The 27977-nt window shown below is 49.8% G+C and overlaps 1 protein-coding gene and 1 long non-coding RNA gene across 5 annotated transcripts in view; one reads left to right on the top strand and one right to left on the bottom strand.

Annotated features, from left to right (window-relative positions):
- The window catches only part of LOC310684888, a 239051-nt gene that overhangs the window by 115832 nt on the left and 95242 nt on the right, over positions 1–27977 (top strand). The gene's annotated exons all lie outside the window — the stretch shown is intronic.
- Positions 219–27137, bottom strand: PLD3 (phospholipase D family member 3). 4 transcript variants are annotated; one of them, XM_083455520.1, is made up of 13 exons: positions 26608–26692; positions 24618–24816; positions 21107–21170; positions 19180–19245; positions 18214–18371; positions 16286–16469; positions 12986–13106; positions 11849–11976; positions 8370–8570; positions 6691–6830; positions 5797–5962; positions 3486–3585; positions 219–2549 (listed from the first exon to the last, which is right to left on the bottom strand). In XM_083455520.1, the coding sequence occupies exons 3-13, from the start codon at positions 21131–21133 to the stop codon at positions 2350–2352; spliced, it is 1491 nt and encodes a 496-aa protein (XP_083311646.1). In that variant the 5' UTR covers positions 21134–21170; positions 24618–24816; positions 26608–26692; the 3' UTR covers positions 219–2349. The 4 variants fall into 4 exon arrangements, with proteins under 4 accessions (XP_083311646.1, XP_083311645.1, XP_083311647.1 ...); XM_083455519.1 differs by lacking the exon at positions 24618–24816 and having other exon boundaries at positions 26608–27137; XM_083455521.1 differs by lacking the exons at positions 24618–24816; positions 26608–26692 and adding an exon at positions 22354–22506.

Raw genomic sequence — 27977 nt, 5'->3', positions numbered from 1 at the left:
GTGGTGCTTCAGGTTAAGAACCGTTTCAGGTTAAGAATGGACCTCCGGAACAAATTAAGTACTTAACCCGAGGTACCACTGTATAAGGGAAATTACTACCGCAGGAAGCATTCACAGCAGATCACGCAAAAGATATTCTTCTTCTTCATGAGCACAACGGTGGCAGCATTGTGTGTGCCTTCCAGCCGGTCACACAGCAATCACGAGACCACAGCAAATTGGAAAATTATCCTTTAATTGACCAAAGATCTGTACTGAAGACAGCAAAAATCCAGGCTACCGCCCCATTGCCCGGTTGACAGTCCCTAAGCCGCATGTCAAGACCCCTTGCAGGGTGGATCCCTCCATGGACAGTGGGAGAATAATGCCCTTGAAATCACACCCAGAGGGCCCAGGGAGTCTGGGGTTGGACTAGATGACCCTTGGTGTCCCTTCTAACTCTACAGTTCGAGGACTCCCCACTTCTTGTTGATGGCAATAAATGTTTGACCTGGGAGAAAATGGTATGAGTCCATCCCTACCAGAATCTATGGGCCTGGAAGGTTCTCCCTATAAACTCCCAATGCTCCTAGTCTGGATTATGACAAAGGAAGGCACATCTCAGCATTTGGCACTTGACCTCTGTTCAAGAAGACAGAGATAGCTGCTCTTCCTTACTGCTCTTTGCTGACCCAGATGGATTAAAGTGGGCTGCCACTTTAGGGGGCTGCTCCATAGGGTAGAACTCGAACCCATGGCTTCAAGTTACAAGAAGGGAGATTGACCCAGAAACTCCAGCGGCTGCAGAATGCCGCGGCGAGACTCCTTACGGGGTCCTCGCTGCGGGATCACATTCACTTGGTGCTATACCAGCTGCACTGGCCCCCAGTGGAGTACAAGATCAGGTTTAAGGTGCTGGTTTTAACCAGCCCAATAAGGCCTAGGACCCTTGTACCTACGGGACCGCCTCTCCTGGTATGTCCGACAGAGGACCTTATGGTCTTCAAATAAAAACATCTTGGAGGTCCCAGGCTACAGGGAGGTTAGGCTGGCCTCAACCAGAGCCAGGGCTTTTTCGGTCGTGGCCCTGATCTGGTGGAACGCTCTGTCACAAGAGACTAGGGCCTTGCGGGACTTGACATCTTTCCGCAGGGCCTGCAAGACAGAGCTGTTCTGCCTGGCCTTTGGCCAGGGCACAGCCTGACTCCCTCTCTCCTTCTGTAATCCTCATAGAACTCTAGCCCAATGGTTGCCATTAATTTGATTCTGAATTGATTTCAGAATGTATTTCAATTAATTGACTGTGATTTTATGGAAATTGTGCTATTTTTACTGTTGTTAGCCTCTCTGAGCCCGGCTTTGGCTGGGGAGGGCAGGATATAAATAAAATTTTATTGTTATTATTCTTATTATTCTGACTAAACACCAGGAGGAACTTTCTGACGGCAAGAGTTGTTTGGCAGTGGAGCGGTCTGCCCCGGAAAGGGATGGAATCTCCTTCCTCCGAGGTTTCTAAGCAGAGGTTGGATTGTCACCTGCCAGGGATGCTTCAGCTGGGATTCCTGTATTGCAGCAGGGGGTTGGACTAGAGGACCTCTGGGTATCCCTTCCACCTCTATGAGTCTACGGTTCCCAGCGACAGAAGCTGGTTAGTTTCCCTTCGTGTGTGTGCTCCTCTCTGAAAGGTATTCACGGCAGAGAAACAGGGCAGAACAGGGAGCGCCGAGTCGGACTGCTTGGCCCATCTAGCTTAGCACAACCTACACTGACTGGCAGAGGCTCTCACAGGTTCAGACAGGTCCCACCCGACTTGGGAGCTTCTGAGCGGCACATCGCCTGCAACCTCTCCTCTCTCGCAATTCTCCACACTTCTGCTGAACAGGAGGAGGAGATTCCTCCGTGAGGGATCTTTTTGGCCGAGAAGCCCTTTCCGTTTTCTCCTCCTTAAACCCACGTACCCTTTTCCCCTAATTTCTAAACGCCCTCTTCTCTACATCTATCCTCCCACCCAAGCAAAAACCCTTTTGCTTCCCAGTTCGGAACAGTGCCTTCTTACCCATAATTTGCATGCGCCAAAAGCTCCCTTTGCACGGTCACTTGGTCCTTTGCGCATGGCAAACCCCCCCGCCCACCCCCAATCCTTCGGTCAGGCTGAATTGTTCCCTTGCAGGAGTTTCTCTTACCCCAAACATTAGCCCCCAGGAGGCCTTGGGCACCCCCTGGTTCACTCGGCTGGAGAGCAGGGGTCCCGCAAGGTTCCCCAGGGAGACCCCCTGCCTCTGGGGAAGCCCCTCCACCGGCCTCCCAACAGGGGGCCGGCACTCGCAGCCCCTCTCCAGCTGGGGACGGGCAGAGGGGGTGTCCCTTTGCCTAGTGGGTGCCGCAGAGCTGCTCCCACTGGCCCGGCAAGCTCAGCTCCTGGCTGTATCTGGAGTTCCAGTCCCGCTCAAAGACCGCCTGCAGCCGATCGCGCACCGTGGGCTGCTCCCCGGCCCCCACGTGGCTCTGGTTCACCACCAGGGCGGACCCCGCCGTGTGGAGGAAGTAGTCCCCGGACCAGTTGGATGTTCCTGCCGGGAAGGAAGGGGAAATAAACGCTTAAGAGTCCTGCGTTCTGCAACAAAGCTTGATGACAATGGCGCTCGCAGCGGGAGGCAGCCGTGCTTCTAAATCCCAGCTGCTGGAAGCCACAGGAAGGGGGGAGAGCTCTGTGTTCGAATCCTGAGTGCTGGCTCCCCACAAGTAATTGTTCCGCCACTGTGAGAAGAGGGTGCTGGACCAGGCGGGCTAGGCAAATTCGTGGTGGAGAAGGAGCCTATCAACGACTGCTCATCTACGGTTCTGGTCGCCTGGTCTCAAAATGGATATTACAGAGTTGGGAAAGGTTCAGGAAAGGGCTGCCCGCATGATCGAGGGGGTGCTGCGCTTAGAGCTTTTCAGTTTTATTGGAAAGGCGAGGAAGAGACGACGTGATAAAGGTTTATTAAAAAAAACATGCATGGCAGGGAGGTAGTGGCGAGAGAGACGTTTTTTCTTCCTCACAATAGAACTTGTGGACAATCCCTGAAGCTGAAGGTTGGGAGATTCAGCACTGATAACAGAAAAGTCCTCCTTCAAGCAGCATGGAGTGAAACTGTGGAACTCCCTGCCACAGGAGCCAGAGATGGCCACCAAAGTGAATGGATTTAAAAGAGGATGGGACAAATTCATGGAGGTGGAGAGGGTTATCGATGGCTCCTAGCCGGTCGGAGGCAGCAGAGCTCCTGAACAACAGCCACTGGAAACCACAGGAGGGGAGAGAGCTATTGGGCTCGGATCCTGTTTCCGAGTTTCCCCAAAAGGCATCTGGATGGGATGGGCCTCCAGTGAACTCCCCTTAGTCCCTTCTGTTCTCCCCCTTATGGCTGCTTCTCTCCCTCTCCCATTGCTGTCCAGTTTTTGCCCCTGCTAGCCCCCGGCAAAGCTTTCTGCCTCAACTGGCTGCCCCCGCCCCTCAAACTACTCACCAATATAAGCCACCTTGTCCGTCACCATGAACTTGCTGTGGTTGACTCTGGCGTAGGGGATCTTGGCCTGCGACTCATTGGCTGGGACCACAAAGAGCCTCTGGCGGAGGGGAAGGGGAGAAAGACAATATTTTTGTCACATAGAGGAGGGAGAAAGGTTGTTTTCTGCTGCTCCAGAGAAGTGGACACGGAGCAATGGATCCAAACTACAAGAAAGAAGATTCCACCTAAACATTAGGAAGAACTTCCTGACAGTAAGAGCTGTTTGACAGTGGAATTTGCTGCCAAGGAGTGTGGTGGAGTCTCCTTCTTTGGAGGTCTTTAAGCAGAGGCTTGACAACCATATGTCAGGAGTGCTCTGATGGTGTTTCCTGCTTGGCAGGGGGTTGGACTCGATGGCCCTTGTGGTCTCTTCCAACTCTATGATTCTATGACAAAACTGGGGTGCGTGTGGAAGAGGTGGGGGTGCTTGGCACGCAGAGGAGGCAGCTGGGAGGCAAGCAGAAATGGCTCTCCAGGGAGCCCGGCAGAGCCGTCTTTCCAATTGGGCTTAGTGGTGCCTCACGCCAGGGCGCCGGCCTCTCAGGGGTGCTCTAGTGAGTGGGGGGGGGGCTGCGTGGCTTTGCCGGCGGCTTCCCCTTTCCCTGCATGCCCACCAGCTGTGCCCCGTCAACCATGTGGCTGGCAGGCGTGCAGCTTGCCTCCCTAGCCTCTCCTCTCGTGGAGCCTTGGGAAGGAAGCGGCACGCCCGCCAGCCCTCTATTTGGTGGGGCGCAGCTTCCATATTAAGCCTCTGTGAGGATCACTCTCCTCCCGCGGAGACTTGGGAAGGGAGATAGATCAACTTTATTCACATTAGCCAACGGCCATAGCAACATAAAACAAGCAATATATACAATTAAAAAGACAACAATGGGTAAAAAGGTATCAGGAAGAATGGATGAAATTCAAAGACTATTTAGCTAAATATGTTAAGATAACTCAATTGGGAAAGCTTGCAAATAATAGATAGGCTTAGGATTTAAATATGTAAGGATAAGATTTTAGGTGTTTAAAGTTAAATTAGAAAGAATGAAAGATGTTAAGTGACCAAGTTAATTTTTTGAGAAAACCGATTTTGGAAAATTGTTAAAATGATATATAATGAAATTCAACCAAGGGGATTTGAGGAAGTCACTTAATTATGTTAGCAATATTTTAACAGGATGCATATATGTGTGTCTCTATGTTTGTTTGTTTTAAATTTTAGAAAATTAATTTTAAAAATTGGGGGGGGGGGGGTAAAAAGGGCAATCAAATGACCAAGCTTATCGTTCAGAGAGTGGCCCTTAATCTCATTGCACCCTCGATAAACCTAGCAACCTTTGCTGTAGTCTGATCATTTTGATCTGATAAAAGAAAGAACAACGTGGCCGCAGATGGGCGGCCTGGGATGTAAGAGTGGGGTGATGATCTCATTCCTCAGATCTTTATAAAGGGGACAGGACAGGAGAACATGAGCCACTGTTTCCAGATTGTCTTGGGAAGGAAGCTGCACGTCTGCCAGCCATATAGCTGATGGGGCGCAGCTTCCATCTTAAGCCTTTGCAGGTATCGCCCTTCTCCCGCGGAGGCTTAGGATAGAAGCTGCACCCAACCAACTATATGGCTGGCAGACGTGCAGCTTCCTTCCCAAGCCTACGTGGGAGGAGAGCGTGTTGGGAAACTGTGTACGTGCAGCTACTCACAAAAAGTCAGTTAAGGTTTGGCAGACAGCCAGAAGGCAATCTGAAGGAGTAAGTCTGCCTGGAGATAACAGAGACATGGAGACAGCTCCCTGATTGGTCAAGCTCTCTCAAGGGAATGATAATTAATGGCCTACTAACTGGAATGCGTTAGTTCGGAGTTCGTGAGTTCAGTGGTTCAGTGTGTCAGTGTAGGAGTTGTGAGTTGTGTCAGAGAGAGCAAGCAAAAGATCCGTGTTCTGTTCCTGTAAATAGTCCACTGTATATAATAAACACCTAACTACAAGTTCCTAGTTCCTGCTTCGTCTATCCTGTCTGCAGCCAAGTCGCCAATTGCTTCCGTGGATTCTGCGTTTACTCTGCTAGGTCTGGCTAAGATCCTGCAGCTAGTCGGAAAGTTGCGAAACACCAATAGGTTTTACCAATAGAGCAATCCCCACAGAGGCTTGGGAAAAGGTCAACAACTCTGGGACACGGGGGGGGGGGAGGGATTTTTGCACCACAGTGCCGGATATGCTTAAGACGGTCCTGGAGCCCAGTCTTCCAGGGCTGGGGAGCCCCATCCCAGCCATTGGGGGTGTCCTTACCACTTCCATGTTGTAGTGGGTGCGGACGTCGTGCATGGCAGCCAGGGAGCGCAGAAAGGGGAACATATTGGCCTTGGAGTGCCTCCAGCATCCGACCAAAAGTCGCACACGGACTCTCCTTTCGTAAGCTACCTTCCGCAAGTGGTCGTCAATCACTGGCCAGAACCTGAGCGGGAAGAAGGAAGCAAGAGTGTCGGGGCCACATCCTGCACTGCCACTTCTGACTTGGGGCAGCCTGCCAACTGGTCTAGCGCCCCTCGAGCGCGGACAGCATAAGATGGACATTGAGAGGTGCTATGGTGCCAGAAGGGACGCGGGTGGCGCTGTGGGTTAAACCACAGAGCCTAGGACTTGCCAATCAGAAGGTCGGCGGTTCGAATCCCCGCGACGAGGTGAGCTCCCATTGCTCGGTCCCAGCTCCTGCCAACCTAGCAGTTCGAAAGCACGTCAAAGTGCAAGTAGAGAAATAGGTACCGCTCCGGTGGGAAGGTAAACGGCGTTTCCGTGCGCTGCTCTGGTTCGCCAGAAGCGGCTTAGTCATGCTGGGCACATGACCCGGAAGCTGTACGCCGGCTCCCTCGGCCAATAAAGCGAGATAAGCGCCGCAACCCCAGAGTCGGTCACGACTGGACCTAATGGTCAGGGGTCCCTTTATCTTTACCTGGCCACCCAACTGTACAATTCATTTCTGCTTGCCAGGCGGAATGACCTCCCCATATTCTGGCTCTTTCCCAAAGTGGATTTGGGGGAGGCAGGCAGAAGGAGAAGCCCTGTTGCATCAGCAGGAGATTCTGCAACGGCTTCCCGGCTGGTGCTGCTTGGTTTGTAAAGCTTATCCTTCCCACAGCCAAGGGAGGGGAGGGAGAAGAGCTGCCCCGTCAGCTGCACACTTACCTCTTGGGATGCGAGAACTCCATGGTGGGCAGGTAGCTCATCACCTCAATGTGAACAAACTCATCGGCGTCATCAATGATGCTCACCAGGGACTGGAGGTCCTCCGTCCGCCCCGTGGCGCACAGCGCAGGTGGGGCACTCTGGAGGCAGGCAGAGGGAAAAGAGACTCAGGAAAGGAGGAGAAGGACCGGTACCCAAAAGTCAGGCACACGGTTGACATCCTGGGCTGCCTGGGCAGGGGTTTTTTCAGAATGAGGTTTTTAATTTTTTAATGAATCTTCAGGACTTTGCTATGGAGTTAAGCACAGGTTCAGCAAGCTTTTTCAGCAGGGGGCTGGTCCACTGTCCCTTAGACCTTGTGGGGGGCTGGACTATATTTTTTCTGAGGGGGAATGAACAAATTCCTATGCCCCACAAATAACCCAGAGATGCATTTTAAATAAAAGCACACGTTCTACTCATGTAAAAACATGTTGATTCCCAGACCATCTGCGGGCCGGATTGAGAAGGCAATTGAGCCGGATCCAGCCCCCGGGCCTTAGTTTGCCTACCCATGAGTTAAAGTAACAATCCAGGAGGAAATCTGAAATAAAGGGAGGAATGACCGAAAAACCTAACCAGGGGTCAATGCCATTACCTTGTGAAATAATGTGTGTTCTTTAGAGACCAATGACTGAATTATTTGCTACGGCAAAAACCTGATACAGAAAGAGTGCAAACCAAATGTTATGAACGCCAAACAAAGCCACATTTCATAGGGACTTGCCACCTCTGTGACTTTCCTGTTGGGTAAGGAACAAATGGCCGGCAAATGGAGGCAGAATCCATAGGTTTCACTGCAACCTGATATATGTCAGTTTCTCAGAAATAATAATTTTAAAAAATTTATGGAACCAAACAGTTAAAGGAGAAAACAGCAAAGACCTGATGAAGAGAGCACAGCAGAGGTTATATTTTCTGAGAATCCTCCGGAAAAACAATCTCTCAAAGGACCTGTTGATGGCATTTTACCATTGTACCGTTGAGAGTGTATTAGCTTATGGTCTGTGTGTACGGTTTGGGAGCTGCACAGTCAGGGGAAAAAACAATGCTGTCCAGGGTTGTAAAGACTGCGGAGAGAATAATTGGGTGCACTCTTCCCACCTTGGATCAAATCTATGCTTCCAGGTGCCATAAGAAAGCGGCAGAGATAGCGCAGGATTTTAATATTTTAATATTTTGGGGGAAGCCGCCCAGAGTGGCTGGGTATAAATAATAAATTATTATTATTATTATTATTATTATTATTATTATTATTATTATTATTAGATGGTGCGCACCCCGGAAATTATCTCTTTTAGCTTCTGCCTTCTGGGAGAAGGTCCAGGGTTTTAAAGACTAGGACTAGCCGCTTGAGAAACAGTTTCTAGCCAAATGCAATTCTGGTTTTAAACCCAGTATAAGGAGTCTCTATAGGAGTATATGGTATTTTAAAATGGGGTTTCAGAGTTTTTAGGGGCTTTTGAATGTCTCATGTAGATTTTTCAATTTCATTGTTCTGTATGGGACAATGACAATAAAGGTATCGTATCGTAAAGGAAACCCCCCGAGTCGGCCCCCGGCATCTGAGCACCAAGGATGCCAGCAGAGACTGGAGCAGGGGGTCTTGAGCAGAGGGGGCCCCTGCCCTCCCATCTCACCGAGAAGTAGACCCCGGCCTCCGTGCCGTTCAGCTCCAGCTCCAGCGGTGTCTCCTTGTTGTAGGAGGTGGAGTAATTGGCCGGCCAGGGCGACGGGATGGTGGCGTTGGGCAGACCCAGAGCCCAGTAGGCCTCGAACATCTTCCCCAAGTCCTGGGCCAGGCAGCTGCAGTTGTAGATAGCCATGCCCAGCTCCTTCACCTGCGGGCCGAGAAAGGGAGAGGTTAGCAGGAGGCCGCAGGATAGAGCCCAGGCGCAGTTGATGTAGGCTGCAGGATCTATGGGAAGAAGCACCCAGGACACCTGAAATCAGCCCCAGAGGAAAAATGGAAGTAAGAAGAATCACCAGCAAAAGAAGAATGGAGGATGAAGTTGATGGACTATGCAGAATTGGATAAATTAACAGGAAGGATTCGAAACCTGCGGGACCTTCTAAGAGATTCTTAGAAGACTAAATACATGAACTATTTGAAAAGCAATTGTAATGAACAGATTACGCTAGCAGGACTGCAAGAAGTTCTTTAAGGAGGGCTATTTGAAATATTGCAAGACAGACTATGAGGAGAATTATTAGTTAAGGATAATTAAGAGTAATAGAGAAATTAAGAAATTCAGAATACCATACTTTTTGCTCTATAAGACTCACTTTTTCCCTCCTAAAAAGTAAGGGGAAATGTGTGTGCGTCTTATGGAGCGAATGCAGGCTGCGCAGCTATCCCAGAAGCCAGAACAGTAAGAGGGATCCCTGCTTTCACTACACAGTGATTCCTCTTGCTGTTCTGGCTTCTGGGATTCAGAATATATTTTTTCTTGTTAATCTTCCTCCAAAAACTGGGCGCGTCTTATGGTCTGGTGCGTCTTATAGAGCAAAAAATACGGTAAGTGGTAAAGAACAGGAAATCATCAGAGGTGTTGACGGAAGTCTAAAATATTGTATAAGAAGTTATGTTATATGATTGTTGGAAATGATATGGGGGGGGGACTAATAAAAATGTATATATATAAAAAAGAAATCAGCCCCAGAAGGTAGTAGTCCCATCTTGACTCAAGCAACCTTCGGCAACCTGGTGCCCTGATAAGAAGATAAGAAGAGCCCAGCTGCTATACCAGGCCAAAGAGCCCCCATCTAGTCTGGCCTCCCAGTGGCCAAACGCCCCTAAGAACCAAGAAACTGAAATAGACTGCCTCTGGGCCATAGCTGTCAACAGTCCCTTATTTGGCGGGAAAGTCCCTTATCCCAGCGCTGTGTCCCGCTGTGTCCCTTATTGATGATGTCCCTTAAAGTTCCCGAGTCGATGGAAGAAGATTGGAAAAAATTTAAAGTATATTTACAGAAATATTGCAAAATTAATGAATGTTAGAAGAATACTGGAATGAAGTTATATGGTTTTAGCAGAAGTGTTATTAAGAACTATATGAAAATTAATTCTCAATGTGCCAAGGTGGAAAATTGAAGGTTAAATCGTGTTAGGAGAAATCAGAGAATAAAAACTGAAGAAGAGGGAAAGGATTTGTTGAACCAGCTAATTTGAACTAGAATACAAAAAAGGGAGGTGCGAGGAAGTCGAGGAAATAGGTAAATGAAAGATATAGATATGAAACTTGGATGTGTGTTTAAATGTTTTTGTTTTCTTGTTGTATTGTATCTTTTTTTATTGTCGATGTATTGTCTGTTGAATTTATGTATTGTTTTTCTCTACTTTTCTTCTTTTCATAACTATAAAACATTTAATAAATATTATTTAAAAATAAATAAATAAAGTTCCCGGGTTTCAAAGGAAGCAGCTCCTCTCCCTCCCTCCCTGCCGGCCGGCCAGGGAGGAGGGAGGCTCCAACTGTGTTGCTTGGCTGCGTTGCTCACCCAATAAGGAGTCTAAGAATGACTGGGGGGTGGAGCTTGCATGCCTTGTGCCGATCAAATTGGCCATGTTGCCTGGGGACTCGCCTTTGCTCAGCGCTTCCCAGCGGAGAGGTGACGGTGGTTTTCCTTGCTGCATCCCCTTTGCCGGGTTGCTGCGCTGTGGGAACCACCGCTTGAGCTTGAGGCTTTGTTTGGCTGCTGGTTGACTAAAATCCCTTTTTTTGGCTGCTGATCCCTTATTTTCGAGGCTGCTGGCCTCTTATTTTCAAATCTGTAAGTTGACAGCTATGCTCTGGGCCTGGAGGTTCCATAAGAACATGGGAACGGCCTACTGGACCAGGCCAATGGCTTATTTAATCCAGACCCTGTTCTCTCAGGGGCAAACCAGATGGGAAACACGCAAGCAGGATTAAAATAGAAGAGAAACTCTCCCTTCCTGTGGTTTCCAGCACCTGGCATTCAGAAGCATTGCTGCGTCCGACTGCAGAGCCATCCTGGCTAGGAGCCTTCGAGAGCCCTCTCCTCCTCCATGAATTGGTCTATTCCTCTTTTAAAGCCATCTAAGTTGGTGGCCATGGCTGCCTCCTGTGGCGGGGAGTTCCACAGTTTAACTCCGAGCTGCTCCTTTGGGCTATTATCTGCAGCAAAGCAGTAAGGCGCCAAGGTTTGGAGCAGCACAGTAATCCTGGCTGGAGAGGAGGGCAGCTGCAGCACAACAACACGTGGGGGGTGCCCGGTTGGCACAGGCTGGCTTAAAAATACCAAGAGGCCACTGTTCACCTTGCTGGATATGATAGGAGGAGGTTTGCCAAGCTGAAAATGAATTGTGCTTATCGCCATCCCGGCCTCCAGAGATGGCAAACCTAGACAGCATCTTAAAAAGCAGAGACATCACCTTGCCAACAAAGGCCTGTATAGTTAAAGCTATGGTTTTCCCAGTAGTGATGTATGGAAGTGAGAGCTGGACCATAAAGAAGGCTGATGGCCGAAGAATGGATGCTTTTGAATTCTGGTGCTGGAGGAGACTCTTGAGAGTCCCATGGACTGCAAGAAGATCCAACCTCTCCATTCTGAAGGAAATCAGCCCTGAGTGCTCCCTGAAAGGACAGATCCTGAAGCTGAGGCTCCAATACTTTGGCCACCTCATGAGAAGAGAAGACTCCCTGGAAAAGACCCTGATGTTGGGAAAGATGGAGGGCACAAGGAGAAGGGGATGACAGAGGACGAGATGGTTGGACAGTGTTCTCGAAGATACCAGCATGAGTTTGACCAAACTGTGGGAGGCAGTGGAAGACAGGAGTGCCTGGCGTGCTCTGGTCCAGGGGGTCACGAAGAGTCGGACATGACTAAACAACAACAACAACATGTTGGTGTCCAGGTGGGCCTCCCTCCCTCCCTCCTTGGGGAAGCCATTCCGGAACTGGGGTGCTGCTACAGCCGAGGGGAACTCCTGAGCTCTCACTTCTGATGTGAGATGTGGACTCTCTCTAGCAGGTGACCACAGAAACTATCAGGCCAGGTCCCAACCGTCCCGTAAAGATCATAACCCTGGCCCCAGCCTCACAGGCCAGGATGGGGGGCCCCCAACCCACCCCTCCCTGAGGGCCGCGGGCATCACCTGGGTGAGGGCGCGCCAGTCCATGTTCGCGCTGCCAAGGAAGATGTGTTGCTGGTCCACGATCCAGAATTTGGTGTGCAAGACCCCACCGGTCAGTTCCGGGAAGTTGACTTTGCGGATCTGGGCGCCTGGAGGAGTTTGGGAACAAGACAAGGAAGGGAGCTGCTAGTTCTCAGCACCTTTTACAGCCTCGCCCGCAAATCCAGCCCATACACTTGGTTTTAAGAGTGTAAGCTCCTCGGGGCGAGGACCTCTCTGATCCTGCAAGCGACCAATAGTAATTGAGCCCTTTCAGTAGGTCTGGCCTGAATCTCTTGCAAGAGAAAGCCCCTTCTATAGGAGGGCTCCTTGTTCTAACATTACAAGCGAGTGGGGGAAAGTCTCTTACATAATTTTACCCATCTCTGTCATCTTCTAAGCTAAGCAGCCCCTGAATTCAAAGCCTTTTGATTCTGGATTTTATTAAATCTTCCCAATTGTTACGTAACTCCAAACATATATCTTGTTTCGTTACACCTTTTCTTATTGAATTCCTGTCCCTCCTTTATGAATTCTCCCCACCCGCTTTGTAGTTGCATTAAAACCATCATTAAAATCAGATGCCAAGGGAATAAATAACTACAGTCACACCTCGGGTTACAGACACTTCAGGTTGAGTGTTTTTGGGTTGCGCACTGCGCCGAACATGGAAGTACCGGAACGGGTTACTTCTGGGTTTCGGCACTCGCGCATGGGCAGAAACACTAAATCGCGCTTTGCGCATGCGCAGAAGCACCGAATCGAAACCCAAGCATGTGCAGATGCGGCGCTGCAGGTTGCGAATGCTGCAGGTTGCGAATGTGCCTCCCGCATGGATCACTGTATCTGGCTTTTAGAAGACATCTGAAGGCAGCCCTGTTTAGGGAAGTTTTTAATGTCTGATGTTTTATTATGTTTTTAATATTTTGTTGGAAGCCGCCCAGAGTGGCTGGGGAAACCCAGCCAGATGGGTAGGGTGTAAAGACTATATTATTATTATTATTATTATTATTATTATTATTATTATTATTATTGCTGTCTTTTTGGGGGGTGCAGAGAGGAGACCCCGCCCCGCATCACCACCCCCGTGCCGAAATCCAGGCGCTCTCTCTCTCTCACCGCTCTCCTCCAGCAGCTGCAGGTCAGAGCAGGGCATCCGGGAGGAAGGAGGATTGACGGCTATCCGCAGGGTGACGCCTCTGCTGGGCACCTCCCTCAGCGCTGCCAGGATTTCCTCCCCCTGTGGGAAAAGGGAGGGGGGTCCGTCAGTGGCCACGATCCGGGCCAGGTGAACAGGGCCCTTCCTGGACAGGCCACCCCCGTTCGCAGGTGCAGGATCCGTTCCACCGATTAACCCTTTCAAATGGTTTGGGATGAGTCCTTCGACTGCGGGTTGGGCCAGATGACCACTGGAGGTCTCTTGCAACTCTATGATTCTGTGTGGGGTGGGATAGAGACATCTTGAATTTTTTTTGAGGAGGGGGCGGAGAGGAACATCTTGAATTTGCACATTACCCACCCAAATGGGGAAACTGAAAGCTGAGCTCTTCAAAAATGTGCTCCTCATCCAGCCAGAGGCTAAATCCTCTTAGTTTGCAACTCTTTTGAGGCTGCAAGCCAGGGCTGGGCATCTTAGATCTCAGGTTGGCTAGTGCATTGGGGAGGGGGCTACCCATTTTGTTCACCTACTGAGGAGAGAGCCAGGCAGCCACCAGCCAAATCTCTAACAAGCCAGACCCCACAGGAAGGCTTTGGGTTCGATGTTCATCAAAGCAAAATACAATGCCTATGGGACATGCCGTTGGCCCATCTAGCTCCACACTGGCTGGCAGCAGCTCCCCAGGGTTTAGGGATGGGGAGCCTTTCCCAGTCACCCCCAGGGGGCTGAACCTGTCATCCACCATGTTTATTATTTTTCTATTCCACCTTCTTCTCCTAGGAGCTCCAGGCGACATCCATGGCTCCCCTCCTCTTATTGAAGAGCCACGACGACCCCGTGAGGTACGCCAGGAGGAGTGACTAGCCCCCAAGGTCGCACCCAGTGAGCTGCACAGGCAAGGGGCGAGAATTCGAACCCTGGTCTCTCTCGGGTCCAAGTCCAGCCCTCCAGACACGACACTACACCAGCTGCTCCGCAAAGCAGGTTGCTCTAACCACTGAACCGCCGCTGTCCCCCCAATGTAATAATTTCCAACGCTGCGTTTCTGTTTGGAGCTGCCTTTTTCAGATCATCTGCAGCTTGGGAGGCTGTGGGATTTAAAGCTTCTCTCACTGCTCAGGACAGGCGTGAATTCTGCTCTGAAGTTTTAACAAAAGCGCCTGCCTCTCCAACACGCCCGCAGGCGCAGGCCGTGACCGACATGCGAAAAACGGATGTTTTGCTTTCCTCAAAGGGCCTTTTGATGGGCACAGAGGCGGAAGGAGGCGCCGCCACCCCAGGCAATTAGACGCCTGTTTGCAAGCGGGTTTGACAGGGTCTGCCGGGTGCTGAGCGCCTTCGCTGCTGCATATTTTGGCACAGGCACCTTTTCAGACACACCGACAGGCAGTATTGTGTAGTGGTTAGAGCGCCAGACTAGGCCCTGGGAGAGATCAGGGTCCAAACCCCCCACTCCCTGCGTGACCTTGGGGGCCAGTCCCTGCCTCTCAGCCTGGCCTACCTCACAAGGCTGTTGTGAGGATCAGAGTGTCGGAGCAGGACCTGGGAGACCAGGGTTCAAATCCCGCCCCCCCCCCATGGCCATGAATCTTACTGGGTGACCTTGGGCCGGTTGCTGACCCTCAGTCTGGTGTACCTCGCAGGGTCGCTGGGAAGATTAAATGAGGAAGAGGAGGAGGAGGACCATGACAGCTCCTTGGAGAAAAAAGGTGGGCTAGAAATGCGATAAGTACCGTATTTTTTGCTCTATAAGACTCACTTTTTCCCTCCTAAAAAGTAAGGGGAAATGTGTGTGCGTCTTATGGAGTGAATGCAGGCTGCGCAGCTATCCCAGAAGCCAGAACAGCAAGAGGGATTGCTGCTTTCACTGTGCAGCGATCCCTCTTGCTGTTCTGGCTTCTGAGATTCGGAATATATTTTTTCTTGTTTTCCTCCTCCAAAAACTAGGTGTGTCTTGTGGTCTGGTGCGTCTTTATAGAGCAAAAAATACGGTACATAAAATACTACGGATCTCATTTCGGCTTCGTTTTACACGTGAGAATGAATAGTTTAGCTTCACCACCAAGAAAACAGCTGCAGCAGCCGAGGGGGCTGGCTGGGTTGATCAACCAAGGGGTACTTTTCGTGTTGAAACAGGGAATGTGGTGGGTATGTATGTATGTATGTATGTATTCATTCATACATACATACATACATACATACCCGACCCTCCTTGCCCAAGACCGGGCTCAGGGTGGCTAACATCAGGTATAGAAACAATTGATTAAAATACAACTTGGTAAAGGTAAAGGGACCCCTGACCATTAGGTCCAGTCGTGGCCGACTCTGGGGTTGTGGTGCTCATCTCGCTTTACTGGCCGAGGGACCCGGCGTACAGCTTCCGGGTCATGTGGCCAGCATGACTAAGCGACTTCTGGCAAACCAGAGCAGCGTACGGAAACGCCGTTTACCTTCCCGCTGGAGCGGTACCTATTTATCTACTTGCACTTTAACGTGCTTTCGAACTACTAGGTTGGCAGGAGCAGGGACCGAGCAACGGGAGCTCACCCCGTCGCGGGGATTCGAACCGCCGACCTTCTGATCGGCAAGTCCTAGGCTCTGTGGTTTAGACCACAGTGCCACCCGTGTCCCTAAAATACAAGTTAAAAACAAAATTAAAATACTACTTCAAATGCAGCCTCATTTCGGTGGAAGCCCAGATCAAAAACTGTTTGGGGGGAGAAAACGTCAAATTTTCAGCAAGGCCAACTATCCAGACTGGTCCTACGTGGGCCAGAAAAAAGCCAGGGAAGTCCCCAAATAGGGGTTCCATCACAGAAGGAAAAGGAAAAAGGGGATCAGGCTAGTTCCAAGCCAAAGGCCAGGCAGAACAACTCTGTCTTACAGGCCCTGCAGAAAGAAATCAGATCCCGCAGGGCCCTGGTCTCATGAGGCAGAGCGTTCCACCAGGCCAGTGTTGAAAAGACTCCATATTCCCATTTATAACACCTGAGAAGGCTTGCTGGAAGAAGGCAGAGCAACCTTCGAGAAAGCCATTCTGCAGCAAAGGAAGCAGCTGGCACAGAGCGCTCCACCTCGCTTAGGACTCCCTGCACCAACTGGCAGCAGCAGCAGCGCCTCTCCAGGGCATCAGATGGGCTGCCCCTCCCAGCCCTACCTGGAGATGCCCCCGGGGGACCAAACCCAGGACCCTCTGGTGCCCCCCACCCCTGAGCCGCGATGGCCCTTGACCAAGGCCGCTTCCAGACAGAGCTCTCCACCTGGTCGGCCGAGGGGTCCTGGGTGCCGGTGTCCTTGTTGCTCAGGGTCCAGTAAAACGAGGCGATGTCCACACTGCGGCTGGCGTCTTCCAGGAGGGTCTTCCAGGCGTCGAAGATGGAAGGGTTGAGGGTGCTGTTGTCGTCGTACGTCAGGCCCTCGGGGATGCTCTCCACCAGGACGCTCCTGAGGAAGAGGAGGAGGAGAGGAAGGGCAGCTTTTGCAAGAGTGGGGGGGGCAAGACACCCTCTCCCCTTGCAAGTTCAAGAAGGACACTGACAAACTGGAACGTGTCCAGAGGAGGGCAACCAAAATGGTCAAAGGCCTGGAAACGATGCCTTAGGAGGAACGGCTAAGGGAGCTGGGCATGTTTAGCCTGGAGAAGAGGAGGTTAAGGGGTGATATGATAGCCATGTTCAAATCTATAAAAGGATGTCACATAGAGGAGGGAGAAAGGTTGTTTTCTGCTGCTCCAGAGAAGCGGACACGGAGCAATGGATCCAAACTACAAGAAAGAAGATTCCACCTAAACATTAGGAAGAACTTCCTGACAGTAAGAGCTGTTTGACAGTGCAATTTGCTGCCAAGGAGTGTGGTGGAGTCTCCTTCTTTGGAGGTCTTTAAGCAGAGGCTTGACAACCATATGTCAGGAGTGCTCTGATGGTGTTTCCTGCTTGGCAGGGGGTTGGACTCGATGACCCTTGTGGTCTCTTCCAACTCTATGATTCTATGATTCTATGATTCTAAGTTTCCTTGGGCCGCAGGCTGGTTGGTCTGGAAGATTCACAACATAGCTGTCAACGTTTCCCTTTTTTAAAGGGAAATTCCCTTATTCTGAATAGGATTCCTCGCAAGAAAAGGGGAAAGTTGACAGCTATGATTCACAACCCTGTGTGTCATTCTGAACTTTCTCGATGTTTTATTACTGATGTTTTATTATTTAATTTTATTATTGTAGGCAGGGTTAGAAACTCAGATACATAAGCTATTCGCCAAACGGCACCTTAAAACCTAGATTACAGTTGCCACAATGCAATGTCTAGGCTATGGCTACCAGATTTTTTTCAATGAATCCAGGGGCACTTTTTTGTTTTTTTAAGCTGTGTAGCAACAGGGAGTCAGTAGTGGGGATGGTGTGGCCAAAGACCCTGGAGTATAAATGATATGTAGCTGAAAAGAAAATTTAAGGAACCAGGAGTGGGGTGGGAGAGGGAAGTCATTTTATGGATTTGATATTGTTTTTATGTATATTTTTCTTTGTTTGTGGCTGTTATTGCATTTGTTATTGTGTGTTTGTGTTTCTGTTATTTTTGTTGAAAATTTAATAAAAATATTATGAAAAAAGAAGAAAAAAGAACAGCATTTACTCCATAAGTCACAGTCTCAGCGGAAAAGCAGCTCACGCTTTGTTTAAATTTTTATTATGTCTTTTCTGTTTTTCATATTGTCATTTTATGTTCTGAACCGCCCTGAGATCGATGGGCATAGGGAATTATACAAATTGAATTAATTCATTATAACCCTCTCCAGGGACGCAGGTGGCGCTGTGGGTTAAACCACAGAGCCTAGGACTTGCCGATCAGACGGGGTGAGCTCCCGTTGCTGGGTCCCTGCTCCTGCCCACCTAGCAGTTCAAAAGCACGTCAAAGTGAAAGTAGATAAATAGGTACCGCTCTGGCGGGAAGGTAAAGGCATTTCTGTGCGCTGCTCTGGTTCGCCAGAAGCAGCTTAGTCCTGCTGGACACATGACCCAGAAGCTGTATGCCGGCTCCCTTGGCCAATAAAGCGAGATGAGCGCTGCAACCCCAGAGTCGGCCAAGACTGGACCTAATGGTCAGGGGTCCCTTTACCTTTACCTTAACCCCCTCCAAAGGCAATAGCTGTGCCAAGAAGAGGCCCAGAACAACCTCGCCACAGACAGAGCCCTCACCTGCAGGGATCGTTGCACCTGTTGCCCAGGTAGGGCCCGGCAGCCGCCTCCTTCCCTGCCGAGGTCAGACCACGAAAGGGGAGGATGAGCATGTGGAAAAGGAGGGCGGTGGCCAGCATCGTCGAGAGGATGGCCACCACGAGGATACAGCGGAAGTCCTGCGAAGCAGAAAGAGGGACAGAATTGGGCGTCCAGCACTTTTTTTAAAGGTTTTTGTTAACAATTTCAGCAAAACAAAATATCAAAACATATCATATTCATTATTCTTTCCCCACCACCCCCTCAAACCTCCACCCCCCCAACTCCCCTCAGTTCCTCTCTGATTTCTCAGCACATGTTATTCTCTGCATGTTATAAAATTATACATATCTTTACATTATCTGTCTACCATGTTATCAACCAATAAATTTGTGTATGTTAATTCAAAAGGTTCCTCTTTAACAAGGACTTTGGCTGACTGACATCCAGCACCCTTTTGAAATGTGTTGTGGAAGCCGGAGATTATTGGGTTGTTCTTGTATTTATTTTGATAGTGTGTTTTTTTGTTTTCATATTGCGATTTTATCTTGTGAACCGCCCTGAGATCTGTGGATATAGGGCAGTATACTACTACTACTAATAATTTCTGTTTAGGGAAGTTTTTAATGTTTGATGTTTTATCAGTTTATTATTATTAATATTTTATTGGGAGCTGCCCAGATGGACAAGGTAAACAACAACAACAACAACAACAACAACAACAACAACATAAATAATGCACAATAATCTTTGAGGGACTCCAGTTTCTGCATTCTTCCGTGGGCCAAACTGTTCCTTAACCAGTTATTGATCCATTTATAGGACTGTTCCTCTTTTTCCATGGCTTGAGAGGTGTGTTTTATGGGGGGGGGGGGGGGGAGATGGGACTTTATCCCAGCTCAGGCTCTTCACCAGAACCTGGAAGGGGAGGAGGAAGAGGAGACTAACCTTCTTTGGAGCCAAGCTGGGCTGCTGGGTCAGTGGGGGCTCCTCAGGGCTGTGCAGCGCCTTCAGCTGAAAGGAAGGAAACGGAGAGATGAAACACCCTGGGAACTCCAGGCAGCAGGATCTCAGGATCCACCGTGTGTGCAGACAGACAGGTAAACTGAACTCATCTGTGACCCCTTTGGGGGCATCCACGTCGGAGCCGGAGGCAGGAAGCCCAGCCGGCTTCCCCTTTCCCCACACATTTACGAGGGGGAAGTCTGCCTCCTCAAGGGGAGCGAGGCTTGTGCAAATAGCTCCCCCAACTCCCATTCATCACAGTGGAGCTGATGCGAGAGGAAGGGTGGGGGGAGACTGGCAGAACTGTCCCTGTCACAGATGCAACACGATCCCTGTCCTGCCTTTGTAAAAACTTTGACTTTTTAGTGTGGCAGACTGCAACCTTCGGAACTCCCTGCCTCTTGACACCAGGCAGGCGCCTTCTCTGTCCAGATGCTTAGAATGGTGATCATGGAATTGTAGAGTTAGAAGGGACCCCGAATCTCTTGCCCAACATGGGGATTGAACACACAACCCTGAGATTCGAGCTCTAGTCCGTTTTTACCCTACTTGGTCCTTTTACCTTTTTGAGAGCCTTAAATCACTGCTGATAATTTCCCTTACGGTGAGGGGAGAGACTCCATCAGGCAAGGCCTCCTTCCACCTGCCTTGCTCTATCCTCTGCTTCTCAATGTGTATTGCAATGTTTTATGTACTGTGGCTTGCCGTTTTATTGATTATAGTTTAGATATTATTGTAACTGTTGAGTGGATTTCTGTTTAACTTTTATATGCTGATATTATTTTATAATATTCTAATTATTATTGAATGTTACTTTTTTGATGTAGGTTGCCTATTTTAAAGTTATGTTTTATTATCACATTTTTGTATTGCATTAGATTGTTATAAGATGTACATTTTTTGTTTCTTCAGCGCGTAAACCGCCTTGAGTACTGTAAGATAGAAAGGCGGTATACAAATTAAAAATGATGAATGATGATAATGTTATGGTTTTAACTTTTTTTGCAAATTTCGAGGGCTTTTTCCCTTTTGCAAAAAAGCAGTGCATTTATTTTACAAAATAAATAAACAAATCATTAGGCTGCTGTCTCTCATGCCTTGTTATGCTGTCATTTCTATGGGGATATATGCTCGGTATTTATTACCCCTGCTATGCAAAAATCTCCAAATGGATCCCAGTCTAAAATCCCTGGTAGGGGACAAGGGGCCTGAGATCACGTTAAGGGTAGCTAAATTCTGTGCGATTGCCATAAAACTTAGGGAACAAGCTGTGCTATCATAATGATTAAGGTTTGAAATGATAATTTTAGGTTATATGTTAATGACTAAGTTTTAATGTATATACTTTTTAACTGTTCCTATATCTGTTTTGTCCCTGTTATACCTAATTTCAAATTCAAATATATCCCTATCGTGTTTTATGACTTCCTTGATATGTGGGCTGGAACTGGTCTGTGACAGAAATAATAAAATTCATTCATTCATTAGGCTGGGGAGCGGGGACACACTTGCCGCACGTCCAGCCTTTGGGAGGAGTTCAGTGTCGCACTTTTATGATTGTCAATGCAAGCACTTAGAATCATAGCATTGGAAGGGACCCTGGGGTCATCTAGTCCAGCCCGCTTCAAACGCAGGAATCTCTTGCCCAGTGTGGGGCTGGAACTCACGACTCTTGAGATTAAGAGACTCACGTTCTCCCAACTGAGTTATCCCAGCTCTTGAGGGTATCAAACAGAACGAGGTTCTCTCCTTCCCCCTGTGCACTGTTCTGGGGGAGCAGAAGAACGCTTTGCACTGGCTCCTGCTGGTGCAACGGTTTAGTTTGATCCATCCCTTTGGACGCACCCGATTTAGGCAAGCAAGGATTTACCTGGTGGTAGGTGACATGGGGCTTCATGGCCGAGGCGGAACGAGCAGGAAAAACCTCAGGAGGCCTGGGAAGGAGACAAGGAGGAGAGTGAAGGCCACTACAGCGTCACGGAAGAGCTGTAGTTGTGGCCGAATCTCCCTGGTAGCCAAAGGCACACCGACATCTGGCTAAGTTGCCTCATGCGGCCTCAAGCGCAGGATCACACCTGGGCAGCCCAGAGCCCCAGCATCCTCTGCAAGGTCAGCAAGGGACTCAGCAGCTGTGCTGGATTTTGACTGTGGGGGGAATTGGGGAGGGCCAGAACCAAGGAGGCACCCTCCGGTCAGGTGGGATTGCTATGAGGAATTATGAAAAATGGAACACGCCATTGTGTCCACGATGAAAGCATTGCTTGACTGGGCTTGAGTCATCGACAATAATTTCTGCTAACATCCCACAAGCCTCTGCATCTCTGCCCATCTTCTCTACTTCTCTACAAATCAATATGGCTAACCTGATCCAAAACACCCACCCAACCCACTCACACATGAAAACAAGGACCACCACAGCCAATCACAAAAAAAAACACACCCTAGTGGCCAACCCCAACCTCTCTCACCACCAAAGGAACACAAGCGAACAGCAGAGAACCTGCACAAGCAACGCTGACACCAAACCCCACATATAGTAAGTAAAATAGAAACATCGCCACCCGACCCCACCCCCACCCATCTTCCCCCCCTCACCTCTTTCCCCCTTTTCTTCCCAATGTCTCAACAAATGAAACTGATTTGTAAAAATGTTACATGGGGGGAAAAATATACGAGAGACACTGCACACACTTTTGTAAATCAAGAAAATATTTCATAAAAAAATAAGAGCATATTATGAAAATGAAATTAATGTAATACCCATCGAAACACAGATGGGTGTTTTTTACAAAAAAAATTTACAAAAATAAAACTAACAAAAAATAAAACTAACAAAAAAAAACCTCAACTATGTGCTGCGCATATAAATCATTTTATCTGTCACGAAACTTCCAGCATTCTCATTCCCCGCCCCCCTGTCCTGGCAAAGGGCGGCAGCATGAAGGCAGCAAAAAACACAGGTGAGGTTTGGGCTTCTGCCAGAAGCAAACAGACGCAGGAGTTAAGGAGAAGCAGCAGGAGGAGAAGAATGTGAAGTAGACCAAGGGAGCTCCTTGGAATTCTGAACAGAAACTCCCCGCCCCCCCCTTGAATGCCCTTAAAGCAGGCTTTCTGAACCTGGTGCCCTCCACATTGTTCGGACAAAGGCTTGGCCATGTCCCAATGAGACTGGGGGTGGGAAGGGCTTGCAGGGCAGGCAGGCAGGCACGGTGAGTCAGCCCAGGCAATTATGGAGGAGAGCAACAACTCCTCCAAAATGCAAAACCAGCAGCTGGATTAAAGGAGTGTAACTTCCTGCTCTAATCTGGGTCACAAGTGCTGGGTTAAGGCTGGGAGCAACAGGATTTGTTGTTGTTTAGTCGTGTCCGACTCTTCGTGACCCCCTGGACCAGAGCACGCCAGGCACTCCTGTCTTCCACTGCCTCCCTCAGTTTGGTCAAACTCATGCTGGTAGCTTCGAGAACACTGTCCCACCATCTCGTCCTCTTTCATCCCCTTCTCCTTGTGCCCTCCATCTTTCCCAACATCAGGGTCTTTTCCAGGGAGTCTTCTCTTCTCATTAGGTGGCCAAATATTGGAGCCTCAGCTTCACGATCTGTCCTTCCAGGGAGCACTCAGGGCTGATTTCCTTCAGAATGGAGAGGTTTGATCTTCTTGCAGTCCATGGGACTTTCAAGAGTCTCCTCCAGCACCAGAATTCAAAAGCATAGATTCTTCGGCGATCAGCCTTTTTTATGGTCCAGCTCTCACTTCCATACATCACGACTGGGAAAACCACAGCTTTAACTATACAGACCTTTGTCAGCAAGGTGATGTCTCTGCTTTTTAAGATGCTGTCTAGCTTTGCCATTGCTTTTCTCCCAAGTAGCAGGCGTCTTTTAATTTCGTGGCTGCTGTCACCATCTGCAGTGATCATGGAGCCCAAGAAAGTAAAATCTCTCACTGCCTCCATTTCTTCCCCTTCTATTTGCCAGGAGGTGATGGGTCCAGTGGCCATGATCTTCGTTTTTTTTATGTTGAGCTTCAGACCATATTTTGCGCTCTTTTTCACCCTCATTAAAAGGTTCTTTAATTCCTCCTCACTTTCTGCCATCAAGGTTGTGTGAGGAACTTAATACAGTGGTGCCCCGCAAGACGAATGCCTCGCAAGATGAAAAACTCGCTAGACGAAAGGGTTTTCCGTCTGCAGAGGCGCTTCGCAGGACGAATTTCCCTATGGGCTTGCTTCGCAAGACGAAAAATGACGAAAAAAATTGAAATTTTTTTTTTGCTCCAAAACCCCTTATTTTGAATCGCTAAGCTGCTAAAAGCATTTTAGCAGCAAAACCGCTAATCCCCCACCCCTTAAAAAGCCGTTTTTAGCCCTTAAATCGCCAATAGCGCTAATAGCGCTACTCCGCTAATGGGCTTGCTTCGCAAGACGAAAAAACCGCAAGACGAAAAGACTCCCGGAATGGATTCTTTTCGTCCTGCGAGGCACCACTGTATATCTTTTTAAATGAAAGCACTGCTTTATTACAAGAGGTGACCAAGGTGCTGCCCAGTTCATACCTACTTCAACTCAGCAGCTGCCCACAGAGAGACCCATTTTAAAAAATAAGTTAAGGAACGAAGGAGGGGGGGGCAGCTGTGCCAGTGGCTCTCAAAATTAGGGCTTACTCCAGTTTGCAACCTCTAGGCTCAGCCCTGGGACCCATTAAGTATAGCCATGGAAGAGAGGGTCTCTGAGTTTGTGCAGAGTTCACTGTCTTCTCCAGTGAGTAGCCTTCCTGCCCATGGTCTCTGGGGTTTCATGCCACAATGTTGGCATTTCAGACAGACCCATATTTCACTTGAAAAAGCAGGGTAGGGTTGGATGTCAAGCCACGCTGGGATTATTAGTAAAGGACCAATATATATAAATAACTATAATTATTACATTTTAAAAAATTCATGCTAACCAGAAGCAGCCTCTTAGGACCAATTGTGTTGAAGGGGCAGTTGGCAAAGCAGACCACAGAAAACAAATACGCTTCGTATCGTAAAATCTATATTGATGCAATTTCTTTTCTCGTATTACACCATGCCCATAATTTGCATTTCCCCCCCTTCTTTCCCTTCTCCTCCTTTTTTAAAAGATGCAAACTGTTGTAAACAAAAATCTGCCCTTTTTCCCTTATGGGGTATCCAAGAGCCCATATAGAGACCTTACGTAGGCTCCCTATTGATAGAAGAAAATAACAGAGGCCAACCAGAGAATATTGAGAAGCAAAGCAGCTAGTAAGCCTGATCTTTATTGATCTGTTGCAACAGGGTCCTCACTCACCACAATGAAGGAGGGAGGAGGAACCCAGAACAATGGTGTGCAAGGGATCTCAAATCCAAACTCTTCTTCTTCTTACCTTTGTTACTGCAAGGTAGCTGAGGGTGCTGGCAAGGCAATCTCTTGAGTCTCTATCTTGTGAGCCAGTGTGGTGTACTGGTTAAGAGTGGTAGACTCGTAATCTGGTGAACCGGGTTCGATTCCCCGCTCCTCCACATGCAGCTGCTGGGTGACCTTGGGCCAGTCACACTTCTTTGAAGTCTCTCAGCCCCACTCACCTCACAGAGTGTTTGTTGTGAGGGAGGAAGGGAAAGGAGAATGTTAGCCACTTTGGGACTCCTTAAAGGTAAAGTTAAAGGTACCCCTGCCCGTATGGGCCAGTCGTGTCCGACTCTGGGGTTGCGCGCCCATCTCGCTTAAGAGGCGGGGGCCAGCGCTGTCCGGAGACACTTCCGGGTCACGTGGCCAGTGTGACAAGCTGCATCTGGCGAGCCAGCGCAGCACACGGAAATGCCATTTACCTTCCCGCTAGTAAGCGGTCCCTATTTATCTACTTGCACTTTGACGTGCTTTCGAACTGCTAGGTTGGCAGGTGCTGGGACCAAACAACAGGAGCGCACCCCGCCGCAGGGATTCGAACCGCCGACCTGACGATCGGCAAGTCCTAGGCGCTGAGGTTTTCCCCACAGCGCCACCCGCGTCCCTTTGAGACTCCTTAGGGTAGTGATAAAGCGGGATATCAAATCCAAACGCCTCTTCTTCTTCTTGTATTATGGTTTGTATTTTTGTGTTTTTATATTGTAAACAGCCCTGTGTCTTGGAGTGAAGGGCAGTATAGAAATTTAATTCCCGAAGGGATTGCGTCTCTCAGGCTGAAAAATCTTCCTCACTCGTGAAGCATACTTCCCCACCAAGCCTTGCACTGCATGCTCTGGCTGGCAGCAGCTGAGCTCTCTAGAATTGTCTTAGGAGAGGAGAAAGGGAGCCTTCTCAACCCCGCCCTTTTCCTTAAACTGGAAGTGCTGGAATCCAAACCCGGGACTTTCTTCCCGCGAAGCCAGGCTCTGCGGCTGAGCTAAGGCTTCTCTCCCGAAATGCTGACACTGCTCTCTTGAAGGCCAACACACAGCGAAAATTATCAGGAACAAATCACATGGTTTTGGGGGAAGAAGCCCTAAACGGTTCAGCATTATCAGCATCCTGCATGCAGGAACATAGGAAGCGGCCATATACAGGGTGAGGCCATCTAGTCCAGTGTCGCCTGCACTGATTGGCAGCAGCAGAACTCTCCCAGCCCTGTCTGGAGACTGAATTTGGGACCTTCTGCATGCAAGGCAGGTGTCCTCCGGCTGCGCTACAGCCCTTCTCTGGTTGAAGCCTCAAAGGCATCTCCAGGGGCAACTGGGATGGTCCTCCCACCTGCCAGTCAGTGCAGACAATACTAACCTAGATTGGCCAGTGGTCTTTGCCTTATGGGTCTGAACTCAGCCCCAGGACACTTTCTGTAATTCGGATTGGAAGGAGACACCCAGAGGGTCGCGGGACCCAAAGCCTCTTCCAGCTCGGGGCTTCTCAGACCTGCGAGATGCTTGGAGAGCCTCGCAGCGGTAGCCAACGTGGCGCCCTCCAGTGCTGCCGAACTGCCTGACCCTTGGCCGTGTGGGGCTGACGAGAGTCGGGCAACCCCTGACTTTGCCACCTGCTCCAGGGAGGCGGCCTCTGCTGGATTCCGGCAGGGGGGAAGAGAAGCGCGCCCGCCCGGTGACTGGGTGCTACGCCCTTGGGCACCCCAGGGTGCCCCCCGCGCGTCCAGGGCGCCGTTCCGACGCGACGCAGGAGCCCGCAGGTGCAAGGCAGGTGGGGCCCGATTCTTTCCGAACAGGAAGCTGGGATGGGGAGAAAGAAATAGGGGGGAAGCGGTTTCCAGGCCAGGTCAAGGGAGAGCCCCAGACGCGCCCCGTCGGAATTCAATGCGTCTCGTCGGGGCGGAAATCTGTGCGCCCCACAAAAGCGGCTCCGCCCCACCAGGGACTCCCAGCCCGGCCCCACCGCAGCGCACCCCCGTTTACCTCGGGCCGGCGGAGCAACAGCTGTCGTGGCGGCGGCGCTTTCCTCCGGACGGGGACAAGCGGCAGCCCCGGGCGGGGCGGAGACGCGGCAGCCGGCCAACCGGCCCCTAGGCGGGGCTCCCGCTCAGGATCCGCCCCCTCCGCCCCGGAACCGGCTGGGTGGTGGCTGCGCCTCTGAGCACGTGCAGAGTGCCTCCCTGCTGCCCACCCGATCCCAGCAGCCAGACTGTGAATAGGAGGACGGAGGTGGGGGGGACCCTGCCCAGCAGGTTATTGTTATTGTTGTGGTTATTTACCAACATATGCCGCCCTGAAAATCACAGCGGTTCACAGCATCCGACCCCTTTTCCCCGGGTTGCGAGCTCCTCGCCGGCAAAGAACGAGTTAAAAGTAGAGACAGAGGCTCCGCCCCCTGAATGGAACTCCTAAGCACCACCTGGGACCGCACCATCTGCCCTCGGGAGAGGAGGCGGCGAAAGCGTGTTCTTCACAGCGCGGAAAAGCCGAGCAGCGCTGCTCCCAGCTTATGGCCCTGACTTAAATTATTCTGTGGCGGACGGGGAGGGGCAGCTTGACTTTGACCACCGCCCTTGGAAAACGAATTCTTCTATTCCTTTTCCCCCCTCTGTGAGAATGGTTCCTTCCCAGGACGGCGGAGACAAAGGGAGCCGCGACCGCTCAGGACGAACCATTATAGCCAGTGAAGTGGGGGCACTCTGAAGCGGCAAGGGAAGGAACTGGGCCAGGTGGCCCTGAATAGTAAGGAATAAAATGGGATAAAAAGCGAGTGGAGGTTTTTTTTTGTTGTGCCCTGGGAAAAGAGATCAGACTCCCCTGCTCTGCATCCATCCCCCCCCCAAGGCGTCTGATGGTACCTCCGCATGCTCTATTAACTCTTAGGTGACCGCAACGAGGGCGGTGGGAGAATGCCCCAAACTGCTGCGTTAGTTTCTTCTTTGATTCTGCCTGCAGAGATTTTTGCCTGGCTCTTCTGAGTCCTTCCTGCAGCCCAGATCGAAACTGGGCTCCCCCTCGTCCGCAGTGCTGCCTTTGTGTCATTTGCAAATGGCAATGGCCGTGCAATTTTGGAAACTGATCTGCCTCCGCGGTCGAAGGTAGCAGTACAGTATTTCTGAAAACCAGTTGCTGGAAGCCGCAAGAAGCGAGAGTTGCCTTGAAATCCAATAATAATAATAATAATAATAATAATACCTAAATTGAACCTGTCCAGCATGTAGGGGTGCTTCCAGATTGTCGCTGTTTCGTGGTGGGATTCAATCCCAAACTACCAAATTCAGGTTCTGCAACTTTGGGCTCTTGGGCAACAAACCAATTCCACCCCCACAAAAAATGTGACAGGGAAATTAACT

Source organism: Podarcis tiliguerta, assembly GCF_965153285.1.
Source record: "Podarcis tiliguerta genome assembly, chromosome: 8".
Taxonomy (NCBI): Eukaryota; Metazoa; Chordata; class Lepidosauria; order Squamata; family Lacertidae; genus Podarcis; species Podarcis tiliguerta.
This window is presented reverse-complemented; position numbering and strand designations above follow the sequence as displayed.

Coding starts and splice junctions, on each gene's coding strand:
- PLD3 (XM_083455519.1), bottom strand. CDS start 21,133: ATGAAGCCCCATGTCACCTACCACCAG. Junction 18,372..19,179: donor CCAGCTTGGCTCCAAAGAAG/GTTAGTCTCCTC, acceptor TCTGCTTCGCAG/GACTTCCGCTGTATCCTCGT. Junction 2,550..3,485: donor GGACAAGGTGGCTTATATTG/GTGAGTAGTTTG, acceptor CCTTCCCGGCAG/GAACATCCAACTGGTCCGGG.